This window comes from Pleurodeles waltl, chromosome 4_2 (assembly GCF_031143425.1).
Source record: "Pleurodeles waltl isolate 20211129_DDA chromosome 4_2, aPleWal1.hap1.20221129, whole genome shotgun sequence".
Classification (NCBI taxonomy): domain Eukaryota; kingdom Metazoa; phylum Chordata; class Amphibia; order Caudata; family Salamandridae; genus Pleurodeles; species Pleurodeles waltl.
The window spans coordinates 1,039,083,517-1,039,107,835 of record NC_090443.1 but is presented as its reverse complement, the minus strand read 5'-3'; the positions used below and the strand labels follow the sequence as shown (position 1 = coordinate 1,039,107,835).

The following is a 24,319-nucleotide window of genomic DNA, read 5'->3' as shown; positions in this document are numbered from 1 at the left end:
TAGGATTTTCGCCCCAGATTACTCTTAATTACTGAAGCGGGCATAGTCGCATAATTTTGGATAGTTCACAGCACAAGAGTAATGTGTTATGACTGAAATTACTCTGATTGCTCCAGCATAATTAAAAGTTCTCCAAAGCCTACTGTCAATCCCTGTGAATAAGAGTCCACATGCATGATCTAGAGCACATGAACCTGCCAGAGTCTCAGGTGATGAACAGATGCGAACAGCAAATTCATGATCCTTTCTAAGCAACCCCAACATAATAGTAGGGGATCTTTTGTGACCACCAGATGAGCCTGGTTGCATATCACCATAGGTCCCTGGTGGAGGGCTGGGACGGGCAGGGGAATTATTCGTTGAGAGTGGGGATTGCCCTTTTTAAATCCTCTGAAGATTTCTTGGTCAAAATCAGCATCAATACATGATGCCTTCCACACCTCTACCACCAAAAATTGATTTGGGGATATGTTTTTACATTTAATATTCATTTGTACAGACATTGTGAAACTTTTAAGATATGCTGTGGAAAAGAGACAGAACTGGAGAGAGTGTTTGAGAGTACAGAGAGCTTCTGGGCCTGTAGAGTGGTGCTCATGGGACCAAATGCTTAATTTGAGCCGGTGCTTGCCAGTGGGGACTACCAGCCTTAATTTATTTGGACGAGTACTTATTTTTCTTCATTAGATATTGACCGCGAGCAAGAGAGGTAAAAGCACACAATTGGGAAACAAGGAGGAAGAGAAAGACAGGAAAATGGTCACAAAAGAAAAAGCAGGTGCCTGCAAGAGTGAGATAAAGGAGCAGGGAGAGTCTGGTGGTGGATTAAAGAGGCCTGAGGTGGATTCAAAACTATGCAGCCTTGGTATTCGTTGCACCGATTTTTACTAGCAACATCTGAGGAGAGCTTTGGGCACCGGCCCTCATCATTTTACAAATTAAGCACTAGATGGGGCTAATGAACGACAAGGGGGCAAAGCAATTATGGAGAGATGAGGGAGTGCTGAAGAGAGAAGAAAGCTGTCAAGAAGTGAGCGGTGGTTAAGAGATGACAGTGCTATCTAGAGGTGAAGGGCTGTGGAGAGCTGGACAGTGCACGGCTGTAGAGAAGTAAAGTAGTGTGGAAATGCAGAGTCTGCAGAGAGACTGACCAGTGAAGAGACACAGAAGCTGCTTTAGATACTTGGAGAACGGAACAGATACAAGGGCTGTGGAGACAGGGGACATTCAAAGACTTCAGAGGGTTACAGCAATATGACAGTGGAGAGATTCAGGGGCTGTAGAGGACAGACCAGTGAAGAGATAAAGGGGCAGTGGAGAGAAGGAACTGCAGAGCTGCAAGGGCTATTGAGAGAGCTGACAGTGAAGAGTTCAGGGCTGTGGATGATGTGACAGTGAAGACATATGGGGGATGTGGAGAGTTCAGGTAGTATGTAGGGATGTAGATGGCATTTGTAAAGCATAAACCTGGTCAATATGGTTTCAAAGGAGAAGGTGCCGGCGATCAGTGGTTGGAGCTCAGCTATGTAAGTGGAGGTGAACTGTCTCTTCATTGTGATGTAGTGTTCTTTAAAGAGGTGTGCCTTCAGCTCTTTCATAAATCGTGGCAGGTTTGGGATAGTCGTGATGGATACAAGGCACTGAAGAGATGCATGGGTTTGGAGAGAAGGGCAATGAAGGGACACAGGGGCTCTCCAGAGAGGAGACAGTGAAGAGATGCAGGGCTGTGGGGAGAGGAGGCAGCACAATATGTTTGAGCTCTGTATAGAGGAGACACTGAAGAGGTGCTCATTTGTGGAGGGATGAAGAAGTGGGAAGAGAAGGGGGCTTTAGAGAGATGGTCCACTAAAGAGCTGCTGGGTCTGTGGAGGTATGGAGGAGTGAAAACATGGAGGGGCTGTGGAAAGATGAGATAGTGAAGAGATTCTGGGTCTGTGGCGGGATGGAGAAATGAAAATATGGAGGGGCTGAAGAGAGATGGGACAGTGAAGAGATGTTGGGTCTGTGGATATATGGAGGAGTGGAAACATAGAGGGGCTGTAGAAAGAAGAGGAGGCGAATAGATGCTGCGTCTGTGAGGGTTCAGGAATGGAAAAACGTGGATGGGTTGCAGAGAGATGAGACAGTGAAGATATGCTCGAGCTGTGGTGGGATAGAGCAGTGAAAACATGGAGGAGCTGTAGAGAGGTGGGGCACTGAAGAGATGCTGGGTTTGTGAGGATTTGGAGAAGGGACAATATAGAGGGACTGTAGAGTGGAGACAGTGACGAGAGGGTGGGTCTGTGAGGGGGCAAGGAAGTGGTAACATGGAGGCTCTGTAGAGAGATGGGACAGTGCAGAGATGCTGCATCTGTGGAGAAAGGAGGCAGTCAAGAGAAATAAGGACGTTTAGAGTTGGCAGCCCCATTGACAGAAAAGGCAATGAAGAGATGAGATGGGAAATTGAAGGGATGCAGGGGCCGTTGAGAGATGTGGAAGTGAAGGGATGCAGGGGCCGTTGAGAGATGTGGAAGTGAAGGGATGCAGGGGCTGGGGAGTGATGTGGAAGTGAAGAGATGCAGGGCTGGTGAGAGATGTGGAAGTGAAGAGATGCAGGGGCTCGGGAGAGATGTGGAAGTGAAGGGATGCAGGTGCCGGGGAGGGATGTGGAAGTGAAGGGATGCAGGGGCCGGGGAGAGATGTGGAAGTGAAGGGATGCAGGGGCCGGGGAGGGATGTGGAAGTGAAGGGATGTAGGGGCCGGGGAGAGATGTGGAAGTGAAGGGATGCAGGGGCTAGGGAGAGATGTGAAGTAAAGGGATGCAGGGGCCGGGGAGAGATGTGGAAGTGAAGGGATGCATGGGCTGGGGAGGGATGTGGAAGTGAAGGGATGTAGGGGCCGGGGAGAGATGTGGAAGTGAAGGGATGCAGGTGCTGGGGAGGGATGTGGAAGTGAAGGGATGCAGGGGCTGGGGAGAGATGTGGAAGTGAAGGGATGCAGGGGCCGGGGAGGGATGTGGAAGTGAAGGGATGTAGGGGCCGGGGAGAGATGTGGAAGTGAAGGGATGCAGGGGCTGGGGAGAGATGTGAAGTGAAGGGATGCAGGGGCCGTTGAGAGATGTGGAAGTGAAGGGATGCAGGGGCTGGGGAGAGATGTGAAGTGAAGAGATGCAGGGGCTGGTGAGAGATGTGGAAGTGAAGAAATGCAGGGGCTGGGGAGATATGTGGGAGTGAAGAGATGCAGGGGCTGGTGAGAGATGTGGAAGTGAAGGGATGCAGGGGCCGGAGAGAGATATGGAAGTGAAGGGATGCAGGGGCCGGTGTGAGATGTGGAAGTGAAGGGATGCAAGGGCCAGTGAGAGATGTGGAAGTGAAGGGATGCAGGGGCTGGGGAGAGATGTGGAAGTGAAGAGATGCAGGGGCTGGGGAGAGATGTGGAAGTGAAGGGATGCAGGGGCCAGTGAGAGATGTGGAAGTGAAGGGATGCAGGGGCTGGGGAGAGATGTGGAAGTGAAGGGATGCAAGGGCCAGTGAGAGATGTGGAAGTGAAGGAATGCAATGTAATAATATTCACTTTCTACAGATATTAGTCTAGGTAAACAGGCATAAAATATTTTTCTTTAGACAAATCATAAATGTGAAGCTTAGGACAACATTGATCCTGCAGCCTGCCTCCTGTGCTGTAAACAGCTTTCTCCCCTTCCCCCTAACCTTGTCTGTCCAGTACAGACTATGGCAGGGAGGGGGGCACGTGCAGGCCGGAGACCAGGCCATAAGAGCTATCCACCTCCTTAGGGGTCAGTCATCCCTGCAGAGCCCCCCATGCGGTGTAGAGGCCTGGCTGTCTCACACATGGCTTACAAAGCAGTCACCTTTTACTGTGCTCCCTGCTGCTACAGAGTAAGCATATCCTACTGTGCACCTCCTCTATGCAGGGGAGTAGCTTGGAGAGAGCCAACTGCTCCCCAGTTATCTCACACAACCAGTGGTATTGGGGCCCATTTCCTTGCTTGCATAGGAGCCCTTGCTACCTACTGCTAATGACCTTCAGGTGACAAGTTCAAGTCTTAGTAAAAAGGTTCAGTGAGGAGTGAACTTCACCTGGCGGCCAAAGCTTGGAACAACCTTCCCCTGCACCACGCTGGGAATTCAGGAAAGGACTCAAGTCATGGCTGTTCGAATGCACGGAGCACCCCAAAGTAGCTAGCAACTCCAGAGCCTTGAGGCCCTCACTGGTGATTCGCCGCTCTCTATAAATCCTGATTGACTGACTGAGCGACACACACAGAGGGGGTGAGAGGAGGGATGCAAAGGGCAGGTGGCATGGAGCAATGGGAGTATGAGAATTTAGGGAGGGGACAGTTCACATTGTCTTGTCCCTTCACACTTCGTTGCATCACTTGTATGTATGTAGTGGTACATGTGTTACACGGGTCTTGCTGGGGATCTACAGGGCCCTGGGCCTGATGTTCCATTAAACTCTTTTTGAAACTGTTGTGTCCCGAAATGTCAAGGAAAACTCAAAGATATGAGAATGGAGCACCTGGCAACCATTGCTTCCAATGTGTTTACAACCTGGCTGTGCTTTGGTAATGCACTATGGGAATGTTAATCAACACCTACACAAAGTAAACCATTGACATATTACTTACTGTTTTGATGTCATTGACATTTAGGCTTTCTTGCCTAAATGTCAGAGTTAAATGACCTCAAAAGTTCTAAACATGCATTTTAATTACCTCCCTTCTCAAAGCTGTACCTGGAGCTCTGAACTTTCTATTGCAATGATAGAAACTAAAAGAGGTGGTTAGATCTGTCCCACCCGACGGCTTCCCACAGATTGGTGTGTCTTAGGGAACCCCACCTGTGGCCACCAACCTTCCACTACTGGCCCCCTAAACTCCTTGGTAAAGGGTTAAGGGACTGGTGGACATATTTATGTAAATATGCCCCTGGAACTCCACAGTGCATGGTGCGTGCTTCCTTGCAAATCTAACTGCTCTCATTTTTTGGCCTCTTGTCCTGTACAGAAGTGGGTCCTTCCACTGGGATGTTCCTCCAGGTAGGATCCACCACTCATGACTTTAGGGTATTGTACAAATGGTGACCTCGATCACCCAGTACATCTACTGCTGGGCATTACCCACCTCACTCTTACCTTACAAGGTCCCATATGTTTAGGTAGGACTTGAACTTGAATAATTGTGTGCCTTTATGGTCTATCGGCCTCCATGTAGCAATGGCAGAAAAATTTAAATCATGCTGGTTGGCCAATCGTCTTTCACTTACCTGTTAGCCACCTTTTTTTCTGTAGGGTCAGATACTGCCTTAGGATGATGTCTCAGGTGTTCTTGAAGCCACTGACGCGTGTTGCTGTGAGTGGGGCCACCCATGGCAATGAAATGTCGGGGGTCTTACTTGCTAGGCACTGGATGAAAGATGCTTCTGAGTTGTGCCGGTCCACCTTCAGTGCCACAGCATTTGTCGCCAACCCGCGTGCCATGGAGAAGTGTGTACGGTATATTCATCAGGATCTGAACCGCAGCTTCAAAATGGAGTTCTTAGAGTGAGTACTTCTCTACTTCTCTTGCTCTCTCTAAAGTCTGTCATGTTTCCACTTGGTCTCATGCCTGGAGTGATCTACCCCACACAAACACTGCCTCTTCACCAATGCCAAGACCTGGAAGCCCTAGAGGGGTCCACAAACACACACATACACACACACACATGCATGTGCACACACACACACACACCCACACACACAAACACACCTGCACACACACAAACACACATGCACACATACACATGCATGCATACACATGCATGTGCACATACACACACATGCGCACACGCACACACATACACACATACAGTATCAAAAACAGCCCTCAAGGGACCCAATATACTCACTTTATGATCAGTCGCAGCTCGCTGCATGGTGAAGGGGCGGGTCGGCGCGGTGGGGGAGGGTGGAATACCTGTCTCGCTTCCTTGCCGCATTGCCGCTCCTCCTTCCTGGTCACAAGAGGCACAGGCTCCCAGCCTGCCCTGCGGCCAATCCCGACGTTGCTCAGAGCAGCGCTAGGATTGGCTGGGAGCGCCCAGCCAGGGTGCTCCCAGGCAGACTGGGAGCCTGTGCAGGCTCTCTCCAGCCCGGCAACACAGTGCCGGGCTGGAGGGAGCACAGTGCGCATGTATGTCTGGTCGTCCGTCTCAGGCCAGCGAAACACACTTGCGCACTGATGGGGGTACACTCCCCAACTCCCCGTCATTCCCAATGCCCCACTTCTTTAACAACGAAACAATAATAAACATTGTTAAAGGTTTGCAGTAGCTGCTGCTAGCGGGGTGGAGGGAACTCCTCTACCATAGTGGAGGAGCCACCACTGTTCATGATCTTTTATCCCTTAGAACTCAAACTAAGCATAACACACAGCTCACCAATGGCACCCCAAAAGATGGGCACTAATGAGGATTCTATTTCCTGTTATTCTCTTTCACCCCTTGCAGCACTCCGGATTCCGAAGACGAGCACTACGAGGCGCAACGAGCAAAGGAACTCAACAAAATCTACGGACCCAAGGGTTCTCCAAAGGCCTATGACTTCATGTTTGACATGCACAACACCACCTCCAACATGGGGGCCTGCATCATCGTGAGCAGCGCTCAGAAGTCCTTTGAATTGCACATGGCAAACTACTTAAAGGTAGTTATTACTGTTTAAAAGTATAAAATCACTGTAGAGAAGCAAACAAATCATACTACAATGGCCTTTACAATTACGTTTCCCAAAGGCACAATACAAAAATCATAAAAGCTGTTCATGATTGTGTGGTGGAGGGAGCCTATTGGCCTTATATACATCGTGATGTGGATGTCAAGTTCATTATAGTCATTGACTCTCTAAATACGTGGAGAGGTCACCTCCCACGTCTTAGCGGAATATCCTGTCTGCCAAACTCTAAATCAGGCCCTGTGTCTTCAACATTCCACTATTGAATCTGTAAAATTAGCACAATGCATCAAACAAGGTCAGGTGACTGTTGCAGAACTGCAGAAGTAAGATAATATTCCAGTTGGTTCATCCCCCATTACAAAAGCAACATAGGGTCTCATTCTCAGTAAAGTTTAATCTTATCAAGCATTTTCCTGCTCATAGTTCCTTGGATATAGGCCTATGGCATAATACTGAGCTTGAATGTTGAACACATTGCTCCCTGTGACAAGAGCCTGGACTGTTTCTGAACAATAAGCCTCAGCTTGGATCTGAATCCCACATGTGATCTATTATGACCGACTAGATCATCTAACAGGCTGAACTGTTGGATCCACTTCTGACAATGCAATATATAATTTCAGTTACTGATGTAAGGTTGGAGCTCTAGCCAGATGCAAGCTGATAGGCAGGGAGGGAATGGGAAGAGTAACACTTTTCTCACTTTTCTCAATAAAGCACCAATTTAAAATACCAATCCCTGCTGTCAATCAACCTGATCTGATCCATAGTTCAATCTGGTGGCCTCTACTAGTGTTCTGCAAACCTCAGTGGAAACAGCCACACCGAGGCTTTGGCCAACTTGTCAACTCCCTGGGAAAACTAGCTCAGAGCCTTAGGGGAGGAGTGGTGTCATTATAGCCTTGCACACCCACACTAACAGGACTAGGTATAGACTACCAGACGTATAGTTGAACTTGGCAAATATATTACTAAAGGGGATCATTGTGTTTGCCTTCGTTCTTGTAGCCCAGTCCCAGGAAAAGTTTGAGTAAAAGAGGATACCCTAATACTTTAATCTTTGGTCTAAAGTGTTCTCATTCCTGTTCATGTACCATTCTCGTTGGTAGTTGCTTGATCTGAAGACCACAATTTGGGTTTTCTAAAAAGTAAATTCTCAGACCATTCTTTGAAGCATAAGCAGTGAGGACATTCAGTGATCTTTGGAGCCTTAAATGCTTTAGATCAGTGAAAACTAAGGGCCATATGTACGAACACATTTTCCCATAGACACAGAATGGGTAAAACCCTTTGCTACATCTGGCCCTAAATTCCATAACACATTTCTCCTACTTTAGCCAGACCTAGCTTTGATGCACAATTATCAATGGTTTCAAGTCATTGCTCAAGGTTGCCTCAAATATATATTGAATGAAGTCGGTGATAGAATGCAGGAGAAGTTGTATCAGTGGCTGCTCTGAGTTATTCCAGTCGGGTTTACCACAAATGTCTGGCAGTGGCTATGTATTTAGGGTAACATCTTTCATGACAGTAGTGATCTCTCAGTGGTCCACAAATACACAGTCCAACTAAGTGCAACCCTCCCCAAGGACTTGCCAGTATGGAGTATAGGGGCTGCCTCAATGTGTACTGTGGACATCCCCTTCTGCAATACCACGAGTAGGGTGGAGAATTCCTTTTACCTCAGCCCCGGAGTTGATCAATAAATATCTTTGCAAATACAGCAGAATAGAGAGAACTTGCATTGATAACTCCTGTCTGTTACAGAGATTACTATGCATTCTTGCAGTAGGAAGTCCTTGTATACCAGAGCCAGCACTGCTGTGATGGAGGGTAGAGGGTGGAGAGGTACAAGGGATGCATGGTCCCCTGGCATGGCTTCCTGCCTACTTCGTAAGTGGTCCTTCCTCTACATTGTGGCGTATTCACCACACCTGTTTTCTCCGTGGTTTCTGGGTCCATCGTCATACTGAATGAACACAACTCAATGAGCAATGCATAGTTTTTGTTGTGGATATCATCCATCCTCTAGCCTCTATTGTTACATTTATTTTACTTCATTCATGTTGCCTTAATATTTTTTTTAATTATATTTCTTTCCGCATGCACGTTTCATGTATCAGATAGAGAAAGGGTCGTCACTGGGGGGAATATGGAGAGGAAATAATGTTGTCCTCCTTTGAAGAAGGACCATTCATACCATGACCTGCTCCTGGCGTATGCCTTCCGCCCCCGTCCCCTCTGCATATCTTGCACCATCTGCAGTGTAACCTCTGACCTGCTCCTGGCGTATGCCTTCCGCCCCAGTCCCCTCTGCATATCTTGCACCATCTGCAGTGTAACCTCTGACCTGCTCCTGGCGTATGCCTTCCGCCCCCCGTCCCCTCTGCATATCTTGCACCATCTGTGGTGTAATCCCTGACCTCCCCTGGTGTATCCCACCTGCCACCTCCCCCACCACTGGATATCCTGCACCATCTGCAGTGTAACCCCTGACCTGCCCCTGGTCTATGCCTCCTGCACCCCCTACCTCCCGACTTGGTATCTTGCACCATCTCTGGTGCAACCCCTGACCTGCTGCTGGTCTATGCCTCCTGCTCCCTCTACCTCCCCACTTGGTATCTTGCACTGTCTCTGGTGCAACCCCTGACCTGCCCCTGGTCTATGCCTCCTGCACCCCCTACCTCCCCACTTGGTATCTTGCACCATCTCTGGTGCAACCCCTGACCTGTCCCTGGTCTATGCCTCCTGCACCTCCGACCTCCCGACTTGGTATCTTGCACCGTCTCTGGTGCAACCCCTGACCTGCCCCTGGTCTATGCCTCCTGCACCTCCTACCTCCCCACTTGGTATCTTGCACCATCTCTGGTGGAACCCCTGACCTGCCCTGGTCTATGCCTCCTGCCTCCCAACTCCCACTTGTTCTCTTGCACCATCTGTGGTGTTACCTCTGGTACATGGCTGGCTGGCACCTTTGTTTTTGGTGTCTTTGGAAGGGGTAGCCGGTAGTCAGCTCTTAGGTGGTCAGTATTGCAGGTACTGTTGTGGCACGCTGCTCGCTCAGTCAGGTGGCGCTATGCCCACTGTGAGCTTTGGAGGGGTCTGATCCTTCAAATGCCACCTGCCTGTAGCCCTCCATTGTGCCTTTACCTACCGCCTTATCATACATTCCAGCATTTTAGAACAGGAAAGAGTGAGATTCTGAAAAACAATTGGGAGAATGCATTTTCCCCATAGACTTCTATTGAAGCAGAATCAATTTTAGGCGGGAAACCACTAAAATAAAGTCATTTTTGGCTTCAATAATCAGGAGTCTCCTACTGAAATTAGTTCTGTGGCATCTACGGGATATTCTCAGGCCAGATAGAGTGCTCTTCCAGGTTACCAGCTTGTAGAGTTGTCTATAGAGCTAAGAGTTGCACTCTCCTTCAAAGACCACAAGGACCGTAGGCCGGATTAGCAGTGCTCACCATGGTAACTAGGCGCAGTGTGACACAGTCAAAATATCTTTCAGACACAACACTTACACATGAGTGGTTGGAGCACCTGGCCTTTTCTGCTGACCATGGCCCACATTCCCCACTCTGATAAGAGGCCCGAAGAGGTCAAGCATCTTCCTATGAGCTGATCTCTTTGCCAAGCACATTAAGGACCACGGTTTTGGATCAGGTACAGCTCTCGTATACAGACCACCAGGCCCTGTCCATCGGCTGGAGGAGCCTGCTTAATCAGAAAGCTATTCACAGTCAAAGAACACAATAAATGGGGGTTGGAGCAATGGGCCCATGCTGACTGTAAGCATTATTGTACACTCAAGGAGGTGGCAAGTAGGAGGCCATTTTCCCCTGGGCAGCCACGCACATGAAGGAGCGCCATTTTGGATTGGGTTCACCTCACTCCGACATACAACAACGCCAGTATGGTACCAGAATATTGTAATGTCATTTGACAGAAATATTCTGTCCTACATGTTACTAACAAAAATGGTTCACCATTGCATTCAATAATAGACAATCTGTATTCTATTAGACAATATATTTGTAAATGATGTTTAGGACATGGTATTTCTTCAAGATATTTTTGCCATCAATATTGTAACATGCAATCAAGCAAAGACCAGTCTTTTCTTGTGAGGCCTTCCTATTTTATGCCTATGCCCTCCGGTGGTCTGGCCCATGGTGTTCTCTTGAAGAGAGTCATCTCAAAGGATGCAGCATCTCTGTGGGTCTCTAATGCTCATAAAGTATTCAGGGACAAGTCATGATGATTCTCCTACAGGATTAGTACTTTGTTATTCTCTTCAATCTGTCTTTTATTCCACGTCCATTGGTAAAGATTGATGGATTTCAGCTACAAGTGCTTCCTTTTTAACTTTTGTCCAAGTCTTCGGATACACTCCAGTTGTTGTCTCCTAGGAATGTCCAGCCACTGGCATGCTGCAATGTGTAATCTGTAATAAACACCATGTAGAAACAGAGTAGTTCCATGATTGCAGATCACGTTGATGATCCAATTCTTAGTAGAGACTCTATATTTCTGTCTATCGTGCCCTCAAATTAACGCGGTACCTCCTGTTTGAAGAAGACTAGTCCTGGTAATTTGTTCTGCTCCATCTGGCCCTTGTTTTCTATCAGTGGTTGCGGTGTGCTCCCAGATGAGTGTGTAATACACATCTGGCTATTGTTTTCTATCACTGGTTGTTGTGTGCTCCTAGTGGTGTGTATAGTGCACATCTGGTCATTGTTTTCTATCAGTGGTTTTGTGTGCTCCTAGATGTGTGTATTGTGCTCATCTGATCATTGTGTTCAATAAGTGGTTATTGTATTCTTCTAGATGTGTTCATAGTGCACATCTGGCTATTGATTTCTATGAGTTTGTTGTGTGCTCCTAGAGGTGTATATTGCACATCTGGCCATTGTTTTTTATGAGTGGCTGCTGTGTGCTCCTAGATGTGTGTATAGTGCACACCTCAACATTGTTTTCTACCCATGGTTGTTGTGTCATCCTAGATGTATGCATAGCGCACATCTGGCCAATGTTTTCTATCAGTAGTTGTGTACTCTTAGAGGAGTATAGTGCACATCTGGCCAATGTTTTCTATCAGTGGTTGTCGTGTGCTCCTAGATGTGTGTATAGTGCACATCTGGGCATTGTTTTCTATCAGTGGGTCTTTGTGTGCTTCTCGATGTGTATATAGTGCACATCTGGCCATTGTTTTCTATCAGTGGGTTTTGTGTGCTTCTCAATGTGTGTATAGTGCACATCAGACCATTGTTTTCTATTAATGTTTAGTATGTGCTCCTAGAGGTGTGTATAGTCCACATCTTGTTATTGTTTTCTATCAGTGGCTGTTGTGTGCTCCTAGATGTATGTACAGTGTACATCTTACAATTGGTTTTTACCAACCATTCTTTTGTCCTCCTAGGTTAGTTTATAGTGCACATCTGGACACTGGTTTCTACCAATCATTGTTGTGTTCTCCTTGGTGTATGTACAGTGCACATCTAGCCATTGTCAATGGTAGTTCGTTGGTTGTTGTGTGGTTGTCGCAGGTTGTAGTGTGCTCCTAGAAGTGTGTATAGTGCTCATCTGACCATTGTTTTCTATCAGTGGTTGTTGTGTCCTCCTAGATGTGTGCATAGTGGATATCTGGCTATTGTTTTCTATAAGTTTGTTGTGTGCTCCTAGAGGTGGATAGTGCACATCTCGCCATTGCTTTCTACCCATGATTGTTGTATTGTACAAGATGTGTGTATTGTGCACTTGTGGCCAATATTTTCTATCAGTGGTTGTTGCATGCTCCTAGAAGTGTGTATAGTGCACATCTGGCCATTGCTTTCTATCAGTGGTTGTTGTGTGTTCCTAGATGTCAGTATAGTGCACTTCTAGCCATTATGTTCTTTCAGTGGGTGTTGTGTCATCCTTGATGTGTGTATAGTTCTGGTTTCTTTCAGTGGTTGTTGTGACCTCCTAGATGTGTGTATAGAGCACATCTGGCCATTGTTTTCTGTCAGTACTTGCTGTGTGCTCCTCGAGGTGTGTATAGTGCACATCTGGCCAATGTTTTCCGTCAGTGGTTGTTGTGTAGTCCTTGATGTGTGTATACGGCACATCTAGCCATTGTTTCCTATCAGTGTTTGGTTTGTGCTCCTAGAGGTGTGTATAGTGTACATCTTGTCATTGTTTTCTAATAATGGTTGTTGTGTGCTCCTAGATGTGTGTGCGGTGCATATCTGGCAACTGGTTTCTACCAATCATTGTTGTGTCCTCCTGAGTCTATAGTGCACAACTGGCTGTTGGTTTCTACCAATTGTTTGTGTGTCCCCCTAGATGTGTATAGTGCACATCTAGCCATTGTTTTCTATCAGTGGTTGTTGTGTGCTCATATAGTTTTGAATAATTCACATCTGGCCATTGGTTTCTATCAGAATGGAAACTAAAGTCCGAGGGAAAAACAGAAATCCTAAAACAGAATAAACATTCATCCAGTCCTTCTCTGGTGCAGGCCGAAGCCTAAAAATGTGCTAAATAACAATGGAAATGTTAGTAAAGCACTGAGCAAAGACAGTGATGACATCACCAAAGGCATCAGCAGTAGTCATTCATGCTTTTGTGACATCAGCAATAGTCATTCAGGCTTTTGTGACATCAGCAGTAGTCATTCAGGTTTTCAGGCTTTTGCGACATCAGCAGTAGTCATTCAGGCTTTTGTGACATCAACAGTAGTCATTCAGGCTTTTGTGACATCGGCAGGAGTCATTCAGGCTTTCAGGCTTTTGCGACATCAGCAGTAGTCATTCAGGCTTTCAGGCTTTTGCGACATCAGCAGTAGTCATTCAGGCTTTTGCAACATCAGCAGCAGTCATTCAGGCTTTTGCGACATCAGCAGTAGTCATTCGAACTTTTGTGACATCAGCAGTAGTCATTCAGGCTTTCAGACTTTTGCGACATCAGCAGTAGTCATTCAGGCTTTTGTGACATCAGCAGTAGACATTTAGGCTTTTGTGACTCCCTGTTCCAGTTCATCAGAAGTGTCTAAACAAGGATGGGTGGTGAAGGTCTAATCCTTTACCAATCCAAGAGTGGCTCAAGAATTTGGATGTGCTAAACTGTTCTCTCACACCATCTAACTTCATAAAGTCCTTGAGGGTTACCTTGGACAAAAATATGTCAATGAATGAGCACATCAACAACTCAGCCAAGAAAGGGCTCTACACTCTAAACCATCTCAAGAAAATTAAACCATTCATTCCCCCTGATGTTCTTAAGATAGTAGTGCAATCACTACTCTTCTCAAAACTTGACTATAGCAACGCCATCATCACAGGAACTCTGAAAAATCACTTTGCCCCCCTTAGAGCTTGAGCACATCTCACCTTCCCTCAAGAGCCTCACTTGTTTTCCTGTTGAAGGAAGATGCATCTACAAGACTGCTTGTATCACCCACAAAGCCCTTCACACACACAACCCCAATTATCGAGAAACCAAACTTTCAAGGGCAGTAGGAGGCTGGACACTGAGAAACTCAAGCTCACTTCCTGTCATACCTCCTAAACTGAAAAAAGAGATCCTCCCAGACACGCTCTTTCCCAGGAAATGCACCTAGGATTTGGAACTCACTCCCTTAAGATCTCAGTTGCAATCCCTCCTTTTCCTGCTTCAAACGGGACCTTAAATCTCTACTGCTCAACAACTGCTTCAACACACACTCACTAGATGATCTACTTTTCTTTAAGTTCCCACCCACACTGTCTAGACCCGTTGAGGATACTTGTCTCAGCTGTTACTCTGTCTCTTACTCCATTATCTTATGCTGTATTGTTGTATACTTTTGGTAACTGCTTTGAATACCTTAGAACTGCTTTGTTTCTGGGTTGCCGGTTCCTGCTCAAAAAGCCATGTTTTAAGGTGCTTTCTGAAGGTTAGGAGGTCCTGGGTCTTGCGTAGGTTGGTGAGGAGGGAGTTCCAGGTCTTGGCGGCGAGGTTGGAGAAGGATCTGCCGCCAGAGGTGGTTCGTTGGATGCAGGGGACTGTAGCGAGGGCGAGGTCGGCGGAGCGGAGCTGTTGAGTTGGTGTGTGGAAGTTTACTCATTCGTTGAGGTAGGCTGGTCCAGTGTTGTAGAGGGCTTTGTGAGCGTGGACGAGGACTTTGAAGATGATCCTTTTGTTGATGGGCAGCCAATGTAGGGATCTGAGGTGGGCGGATATGTGTTCGTGGCGAGGGAGGTTGAGGATGAGACATGCTTCAATCAAACTTACCCTCATAACATGTGAAGCGCTCTGAAACCTTCGGGTCTAACTAGCGCTATATAGAACCCAAAGAATAAAATAAAAAAATGCATATGGTTGTAACCTCTATAAAGATACCTGGACAATGCACAAACTATGTTTAGGCCATAGGAGCTGGGTTACCTGCAGTGATTGCCCACCTCATCACCAGCACTGGTTGTTTGAATCTACTGATAACGAGGGTCAGAGTCAGCATGGGGGCAGGTGAAGTCACCTTTCGCACTCCGCGTGTGGAGGCTTGACTTTGGCGAGTCTGATGACTCAGGCAGAGGTATAGACGAAGTCGTAAGCTCAAGCAGGCCAGCAGATTGTCACCTATCTGCCCTTACCAAGCTTTTGGAGGACTTCTAGGTGTAAGAAGCATTCATCTAAGATGGCAGTACTAGACATGTGCACCTTTAAACCTAGTTAGGTAGGCTCCATGTCAGACAAGTCCACAGATTCGAAAGCACAAGCAGTTCTTTATCACCCTGCCCTGTAGATTCAACAGCGGGCGCATTGGCTCTGCTCACTCTCACTTAAAGGTGTGGAATGGAATGTGTCCATGAGTAGTTTTTGAGGTTCTTCTGTGCCCTGCCAATAAGAGATAGTCCTAAGTGTGAGATAATCTGGAGTATAGATTCTCAGGCTGTGCACACAATCGATGGATTGTTGTGACTCTCTTGGTGTCTTTTCGTTCACCCCTCTGGGGCACCAAAGACTCATATCCTACATCTGTTCACATTATGTGAGAAACAATGCTACAAGAGCAACCAGAAATCCTTCTCACAGCCTTTCAGGGAACTAATACATGTCCTGCAAACGGGGATGGTCGACCCTCTCACATCTTGTCAGAAACTATTGCAAATGTGGGCACCGAACCCCTCTCTTGATCTGAGAACACAGTGTAGACCATGCTAAGGCAGAACACCAAACTCCTGGACACCAATGAATCCATCTGTCAGCCAATCAGGAACATTGGTAGGTCATTTCAAGAAGAACATGGAATCCTTTTTCTCCAGAAGGGAGCCATAAATCCTTCTCAAGGTCACACACAAGATGACTCAAAGGGAACATTTGAAGAACAAGTCTTACTGCAACGCAGAGCACATGGAAAGGACAAATAACAAGATATATTTTAGGGCTGCCTGTTCATGACACCTTTCAATTTCTTATTCTTTTTGGGATCATTCAAGCCTCCGTGATGCCAAACAATTTTGTATTATGGGTAATCCTTCAGAAATGGGGGCACACAAAAACAACCAAAACACCGAGCTGTGTGGTGTTTACAGGCACCTAAAGAAGCTTGTATTTATGAGTTTGGATCTAGAGGTTTTTAAATGCAACAACAACACTTTATGTAGAAGTCAGTGTCTAAATAGCATGTTACTCTCATTGGGGGAAAACATACTGAGTTTAACATGTTAGGTGTTGAGTCTACTGTGCGAGTATTTAATATTAAAGTAAGACATATGCACATAGCGCTTCAAATTGTAGTTTTTTTTGCCATCACAAATATTTCCCCCTTCACTACTGGTGTTCTTGCTGCAACAATAAAAATAAAATAAAAGTGCTGCCCATGTGGATTTTCACCATTTAATACTTCTTCTAATCTCTCTTTCCCTGCCCTGTCTCTCTTCTGCCTTCATATATGTGCACTGGCTAGACAGTGGTGCCCAACCTTTTCTGTAATAAGAGCTACTTATGTTAAATGAAAATCATCCCGGGCTACTAATATTATTAGTGTTGTAATAGTGACCACATCAGGGAAGATTACATTAGTGGCTACAATATACAAGATTACCAACAATGATCACCTTGGTGCATCAGATAGGAATGCTAGCGGTAATGTTAAAAAATGCTTTATCAATTTGGAATGCCTCTAAATGGCCAATACATGACATCCATAGCTGCAATGCCCCTGGCATCAAGATTGAACGGCAGCTTTAAATATATTTTGAAAGTTCAACCATTTTTCTCCAAACATCGGCTTATGGGTTCAGGAAAATATGTACATTTACATCTCAAAAATAGTATTTTTTAATGTTGTTAATCATCTGTTAATTCAACAAAGTAAATGTTTCTAATTTAGTAGGCTGTGCTGTACACAGGGGAGCTACCTACAGGCAGCTGGAGAGCTACCAGTAGCTCGCGAGCTACTCGTTGGAGAAACCTGGGCTAGAAAGTTACCTGTGCCCTGCTGAGAAAGAGAAACAGGAGTGGATGAGATACAGAAGATGAACAGAGACATAAAGAGAACAGTATAGCAAGACGTGAACTAGAGGGGAAAGGGGGTTAGAGATAGAGATGATGTAGAATCATATGTGAACTATGGAGAGAAGTGAATTAAATAGAGAAAGGTGAGGTAGACGGAAGGATGAAGAGAGGCAGCAAGAGGAAGACCAGGGTAGAAAAAGTAGAGAGTTGGACTTACACCAGGGGGGTTTGATTCAGATGAAAGACCTGCATGAAGAGGTGAACTGGCCTTGCAGGTGATTTGTTTAAGACACCTTGCCCCATGGGTCGTTTGATTCAGACAGGGCACTTGAAAGAAGAGGAGAACTTGCCTGAGCGGTGGATTGACCAAGACAGAGAACCTGCAGGAAGAGGTGAATTCACCTCCGGGCCGGCTCAACAGAAGACCACAAGAAGATCTGAACTTCCAGTAGGATTCCTTGAGTTGAAAGGAGAGTTGAAGCGATAAAGATGGAATCAGAGGGATCCATCAAAATCTCAACAACAATGGTGCAGAGGGAGCAGCTTCAAACCTGTGGGGTTGGAAGTGTTGGCTCCTCTTGTAATTACAACAGAATAAATCCAAATGCAGAGTAAATGTAGGGGGTTGTCTGTAGCACCAACAACGCACCATGCTCGATACATGGAGAAGCCGGACGCTCCACAGTGAGGTATTAGTTCAAACCTGGCTGCTTCCCATGTGGGACAAGTTCCGGTGATCATCACCCACAAAGAATGCCGGATTCCTTTGGAACCTAACTCATTCTAAAGTTTTTTTATATTGAATTAACCTCATATTTGGACCACGTACAATCAGGGTCATATATTAACAGCTGCTGAAAGAAAATGTTCAATGTATCTAGATTTGAAGAAGAACACATTCTTGAAGGAAAAAGTGGAAAAGATTACAGTGATTGGGGAAGTAAATCAAAATCATGGTTGTCAATCAGTTTTGGGGGGGTCATGAAGGGGTGGGCAGTGTGAAATTAAAAGGTAGCTGGCAAACTGCTTGCCTTTGTGGAGAATAGTTTAATTTGAGAATTTAAAAATGTTTTATCTCATATTTTTCTTGGAAGGGTTCCTGCTTATGTTATAGATGTTACTGCATATTAAGTGTATGGTTAGCTGATTATAAATGTATGGTTAGTTGTGTCATCATAAGGGTTCATACATAATTGATGAAGTCAGCACTTCCAGGTAGATCCTGCTGTTGAAGATCAGGTGAACAGCAGATCAGATCTCCTGGGATATGCGTTGAGAGCAGTGAAGATCTGCGGGTAAATGTGTGAAAACATGTAGAATTATTTTCACACTTATACAAGAAAAGGGTGTAAAATCTGTAGGGAAATTTTAAGAAATCTGCAGAAAAATCTGGTCAAATTTAGAGAAAAAACTCAAGAAAATCTAGTAAAATCTAGAGGAGAAACTTGAGAAATGTGCAGAAAGGGAGATAAACATGCATTTAATGGTTCCTTAAGAAATAGCGGTTATCTCGTGCTCCAACATGCCATAACTGTGCCATACACCTCTCTCTGAGGACATTGACTGCATCTGTGAAAAAACATTCTACAAGATTTCACTCTCCCGAAGCTCATATTTAAAACCCTCACCCCAGAACATATTGTGCGAAGAAGGTTTTTTGCGTGAAAAATAGAAAGATGACCTGAAATGTTTGCCACGTGTTACCATCTGCCCAACACTGAGATATTTATTGAAAGTATCTGGACATGTAAAGCAAGGGTGTGCAATAGCTTGGATATTTGGGATAAGGAGGAATTCAACAACCATGTGTAGCCACTGGACTGATACCCCTGCCACTGGACTGATACCCCTGCCGCTGGACTGATACCCCTGCCGCTGGACTGATACCCCCGCCTCTGGACTGATGCAGAATCCAAAGGAGTTGTTGGATCTCAGCACTTGGGATTGAAAACACAATTGAATCTTCGATCACGAAATGAAATTAAATGAAAATGTATTTTGTCAAGGGAGCTTTTGGCCGCAGGCGTCTTGGCGCTGCCAGCAACAGAAAGACGGCCATAAAGGGAGGGACGTTTAAACTGACACCTAACTGATCAGAGGAGAACCTAATGATTAAAAAAAACATGTTTTTAACGCTTTTCTAATGGAAAAAGGCTTGTGCATTTTTTCAGCTGTGGTGGAAGAGTGGCCCACAGTTTAGTCGTGTAGTTTGCAAAACATCGACCTTCCCAATGGGCTCTTTTGAATTTAGGGATGACTACATTGTTAGCTGAGGAGGATCGCAGAGTCCTAGACAGGCGCGGCTCCTACGTATGGGCCCCGCCCAGCAGCAAACGCTGCAAATCCTTTTACAAGGAAAGGATAAAAAACTCTGTTTACTATCCTTTCCGTGTAAAAGGGGCGGGGCATTGTGGGTGACGAGCCGAGGGGAGTGCTCTGTGCACTCCCCTCAGAGCGTATGTGTGTTTGGACGGCCGTCTCGGGCCGGCCAAACACACATGCGCACAGAGCTCTCTCCAGCCTGCACAGGCGCCCAGTCTGCCTGGGAGCGCCCAGCCAGGGAGCTCCAGGCCAAACCTGCCGCTGCTCTGAGCAGCGTCAGGATTGTCACAGGGCAGGCTGGGAGCCTGTGCCTGCAGTCGATGAGGGACAGAGGAGCGGCGCGCGGTCCAGGGGGTAAGTGATTTTTTTGTTTTATTTTTTAATTAATTTTCTCCCGCGCCATCCGCACAAGACATTCTGAGCGGTCGCCTGCACGGTGGCCATTTCTGTCAAACAACTAGGAAACAGAGACGAAGCAGAAGCAGCGCTCTAGTGGTGTCGGCTTAATACCACTCTTCACCTGTGCTTCCTGGGTCATCCTGCCCCTGGCATCTAAGGCACACGGTTGGCTGTGGGCATGTGGAAGGTGATCCTTTTGGTGGGTGAAGGGTGCTGTAGAAGCAGGTACCGTGGCTGCTGTTGGGCTTTTCTTCTCCCTTGATGTGGCCTTGCCCATTGGTTGGGTTCTGTTGTCTTCTATTGCACGCTGGGCCCTGTCATTCGACCTGGAGCCACCATGATGGTTCCACTCAGCGGCGCTTGAAGTAGGCCCCTCCCCCAGGGAAATTCCCATCAGCTTGGCAGGAGAAAGCTCGATGAGCAAACTATTTATTGTGTTTGTTTCTGGAAGCCTGTAGCACACTTTTAAAGACAGTGCCAGGTTGCATTTACTTATGGAAACCAGCCAGGGTTTTAAAAAACAGCCTTAGATTCTGTTATTTTTCAGAATTCTGTTTACATTTGTCTGCAAGTTTCAGTATTTTGGCTTGATTCAAAATTCAGTTGGATAAAACATACATCAAACTGAAGAATTAAGACATTTATATTTCATATAATATATTAAGTGGGGCTATTTACAAATGTGAACTCACATGTGAGTAAAACTACATGTGTAAATGTACTGTTAAACTTTAGAGTAACTTTGCTGCTCTTGGCTCTTCACCAGTTATGAGTGTAAAGCGTCACCATAGTGTAGAGCTCCATGTCTCTTCCTTGTTAGATGGGGTGAGGAGCCACATTCTGTGAGTGCAAGTTACTACAGCCAAAAAGGAGCATTAATAAGTCCAGCACCACATATGGCCAACCACTGATACTGCAGCATCCTCTCATAGAAAATAATGGAGGCAGGGACTTAAAAGAGAATCCCACACCAAGTAATGTTACAATATAATAATTTATTTCAACTTTAAAAATATATATATACATTTAATTGAATGATAATATATATATATCTATATATAAAATGTAATGACGAAAATGACAAAATAGTTTACTTTTTTTAATTTAAGAATACATTTATTTTTAATATTTTTGGAAAAAAATAAATATATTTCAATTCATTCTATTTATAACGTTTTGTAATTTGTAATGCATAATAGGGAAGCACAACATTTAACTTTAGGTGGAATGTATTCATAAATATTTTAAAACATTTAATTTAATTTATTATATTAAAATTAATTTAATAATTATTTTAAAAAAGGGAATATTTTAAAGCTACCACTAGTAACTTTCCACATGTAGGCAGAGGTCTTGACCACCAGGGAAGAGATCTCCATATGGTAAAGCATATGGATAAGTGTAAAAGTTTAAACTTTAAAAAATAGAACAAATATTTTATTTGAAAATACTAACTTTTAAATGTAGAAAAGTTATTAAACATATGAAACCTAAATACAAAATGTATGTTTTTTAGACTATGTTTTAACATTATTTAAATGTATTTATATTTTTAACTAGTTTATATAATTTAATTTAACAGTATTTTCTATGGGGTTTTATTTTAAACCACTACTGCCATTATTTTCTAAGGGAGGGTGTTACAGTACCAGTGATTAATCTTGTGCAGTGCTAGACTTACTCCAGCTCTGAACTGGAGTACATTTATGACTGTTTTGCATCCTTGTTGTAGTAAACTTAGAAGTGCAGTTAATGACTAGAAATTTGCTTGCTCTTTTGTGAATGGTCCCTCTCTAAACCTCTACTTATTCCAACCCTAACCTGTCCTATTTAGTAGTAAGTATTCCCCATTATCCAGTCACTTTCCTCTGTCCCATCCACATTTACTACTAAAACGTATACTTACGTGTGCAGAGATCCTGTAGTCGCAGCGCTGCCCTCTGCACAGAAGAAGACAATAGAGGCAGAGACAGAATCCATGCCCGTAGGGTTGTGAATAGCATTTTGTACTACGTTATTAATACTGCTCAACATACCAGAACATGCAGTTTAAGAATAGGCTCTATAACCTTTAATGGCACACATGCTGGGGTTCAGGAGAAGATGAAACAAGAAGGCCATGTCAAAAGCCTGCTGAGAGGTGAAAAACTTTTACAAGCTTCTTTTCCATAGTTTAGAAATATAGGGCCAGATGTATCAATTTTCCCAATAGCGACTACCTAATTGCAATTTTTTGCGAATCGCAATTTGAATGTATGAAACTCCAGGAGTTTCATTTAGTGATTCCCAATGGCTCGCAAGTCAAACTACCTCATTAATATTCATAAGGTAGGTCACAATTTGCGACCCATTGTGAATGGCTACAATCACAGGGATGGTTGACTGCTGGGGACAGCAGACCACCATGTCTGTGGTTGCTTTTAAATAAAGCAATCTTTTTTTTTTTTTAAATGCAGCCCGTTTTCCTTAAAGGAAAACGGGATGCGTTTAAAAAAGAAAAATGAAAAGTTGGGCCGCACAGGACCTGCCTCATTAATATTCATGAGGCAAGTTGCAATTTGCAAGCCATTTGGGAATGGCCACGCTCACAGGGATGGTGGTCTGCTGGGGCCATGTCTGTGACTGCTTGTTCAATAAAGCAGTTTTTTTTTTAAATGCAGCCTATTTTCCTTAAAATGCTTTTAAAAAAAAAAATGAAAAGTTTTCTTTTCATTTTTTCAGGATAGACAGTGGTCTGTGGAAACTGCCTGCTCTGAAAAAGCTTTTTCGCTACCATTCACAAGGGGGGATGTGGTCCCTTGGGGACCCCTTCCCATTTGCGAATGGGTTAGCTCCAGTTTGGAATTGATGTTAACTGTGATTGTTTTGTGATAGCATTCACGGTCACGAAACAATCAAACATCGGCCACTTCGGAAGGGATGTCCTTGGAACACGCCTTCCTAATTGCCAGTTGCAATCCCTATTTTGCGAGTCGGTAACAGGATACACAATAGGGTTGGTAAATCATACAAGGCTATTTTGATGTCACAAACGGGGAAATTTGCCTTTGCGGCTGCAAAATTGCTTTGTACATGGGGCCTATATTGGCATTAACAGAGACAGTGCTGTCCATTGTTGCAGTGCGACGAGGAACCTAGGGCCATATGTACGAACACATTTTCCCATTGACACAGAATGGGAAAAATCCTTTGCTACATCTGGCCCCTGGTCAGGAAACCAAAATCAGCCGTGGCAAAAAGGTTCAAACCAGGCCCACGCTGCAGGGGCCTACGATTACAATGTGGCTATGGAGCCAAGGTTGGGTCATGGCAGAAAATTACGCTCTGAAAGAAGCCTCGTGCACTGCAGCCCACAAGGAGAAAGGCAGACTGGTGGAATGGCCTGTCCAACTCTAGGGATCTGAGCCAGGGCCCGCTCTAGGACTATGAGACACGTGCAGCCGCACCTGGCGCTGACCTCGAGGGGCGCCGTGCTTAGAAATAACACAGCTTTAAAAAGCACCTGCTGTAGAGATCCTTGTGTGTCTGGCAGTTTTCAGGCAACAATAAAAGAGTCAAGCTTACTCTGATGGTTATTGTTCCTGCGGGAGAGAGATGGGCGTTTGGTCTAGTGGCATCTTTCACTCATAATAAAGTAGCGCAGAGGGTTAATATACCTGCTGCAAAGAGCGCGTGGCATGGAAACCACAGAGCTGTATTTTATGTGGATAGCTCAGTGTGTTACTGTTTTTATCACAGAGATCCTTTTGTTATTTGCATTTCATAAGTTACAACCGTAATATAGCTCAGTGAACTCTCATCAAGGAGCTGCATGCAGACTGCATGGTACGGGTCAGAATCTTGTGTTGTTGTCCTCAGTCTTTCATTATCCTAAGGTTGCTAAAAAGGGTTCATTTGGACAGAAATACATTCTTGGAAGTAAAGCCAACCACTGCAATATGTTTTAAGGCCCATATTTATACTTTTTTAGCCGCGCTTTTGCGCCGCTTTTTGACGCAAAAGTGGCGCAAACTTACAAAACACAATTGCGCCACTTTTGCATCAAAAAAATGGTGCAAATGCGGGGCTAAAAAAGTATAAATATGGGCCTAAATCTTTAGTTTGTGCTTTTCCAGACCAGATACTCTTAAGATATGCTGCCTACTGGTATGGATGGCATGTGACTCCTACACTTTGTAATCCTCACTGTCTGTTGTAACATTTCCTAAAGACTGATTTACACACACGATTCATTGGCTGTGCCTAATGTGTGTGATTTAAAGTCCTCTGACACCCTACACTGCTATGAGTAGCGCTATAAAACAAATGATAACCATGTAAGAGATGGACTATGGAGGGATGAGGGGCACTGGTGAAGTGAGGTAGTTAGGGAATTCTTGGAGATAGAGGTTTTGGGGGG

At 45.1% G+C, this 24,319-nt stretch overlaps 1 protein-coding gene across 2 annotated transcripts in view; it reads left to right on the top strand.

Annotated features, from left to right (window-relative positions):
* Nucleotides 1-24,319, top strand: part of LOC138293674 (N-acyl-aromatic-L-amino acid amidohydrolase (carboxylate-forming)-like) — an 84,429-nt gene that overhangs the window by 22,368 nt on the left and 37,742 nt on the right. For both annotated transcript variants that reach the window (XM_069232979.1, XM_069232978.1), the window contains exons 2-3: nt 5,293-5,544; nt 6,489-6,684. In XM_069232979.1, coding sequence (XP_069089080.1) covers nt 5,312-5,544; nt 6,489-6,684 — 429 coding nt within the window. In that variant the 5' untranslated portion in view covers nt 5,293-5,311. The remainder of the gene's footprint in view (nt 1-5,292; nt 5,545-6,488; nt 6,685-24,319) is intronic.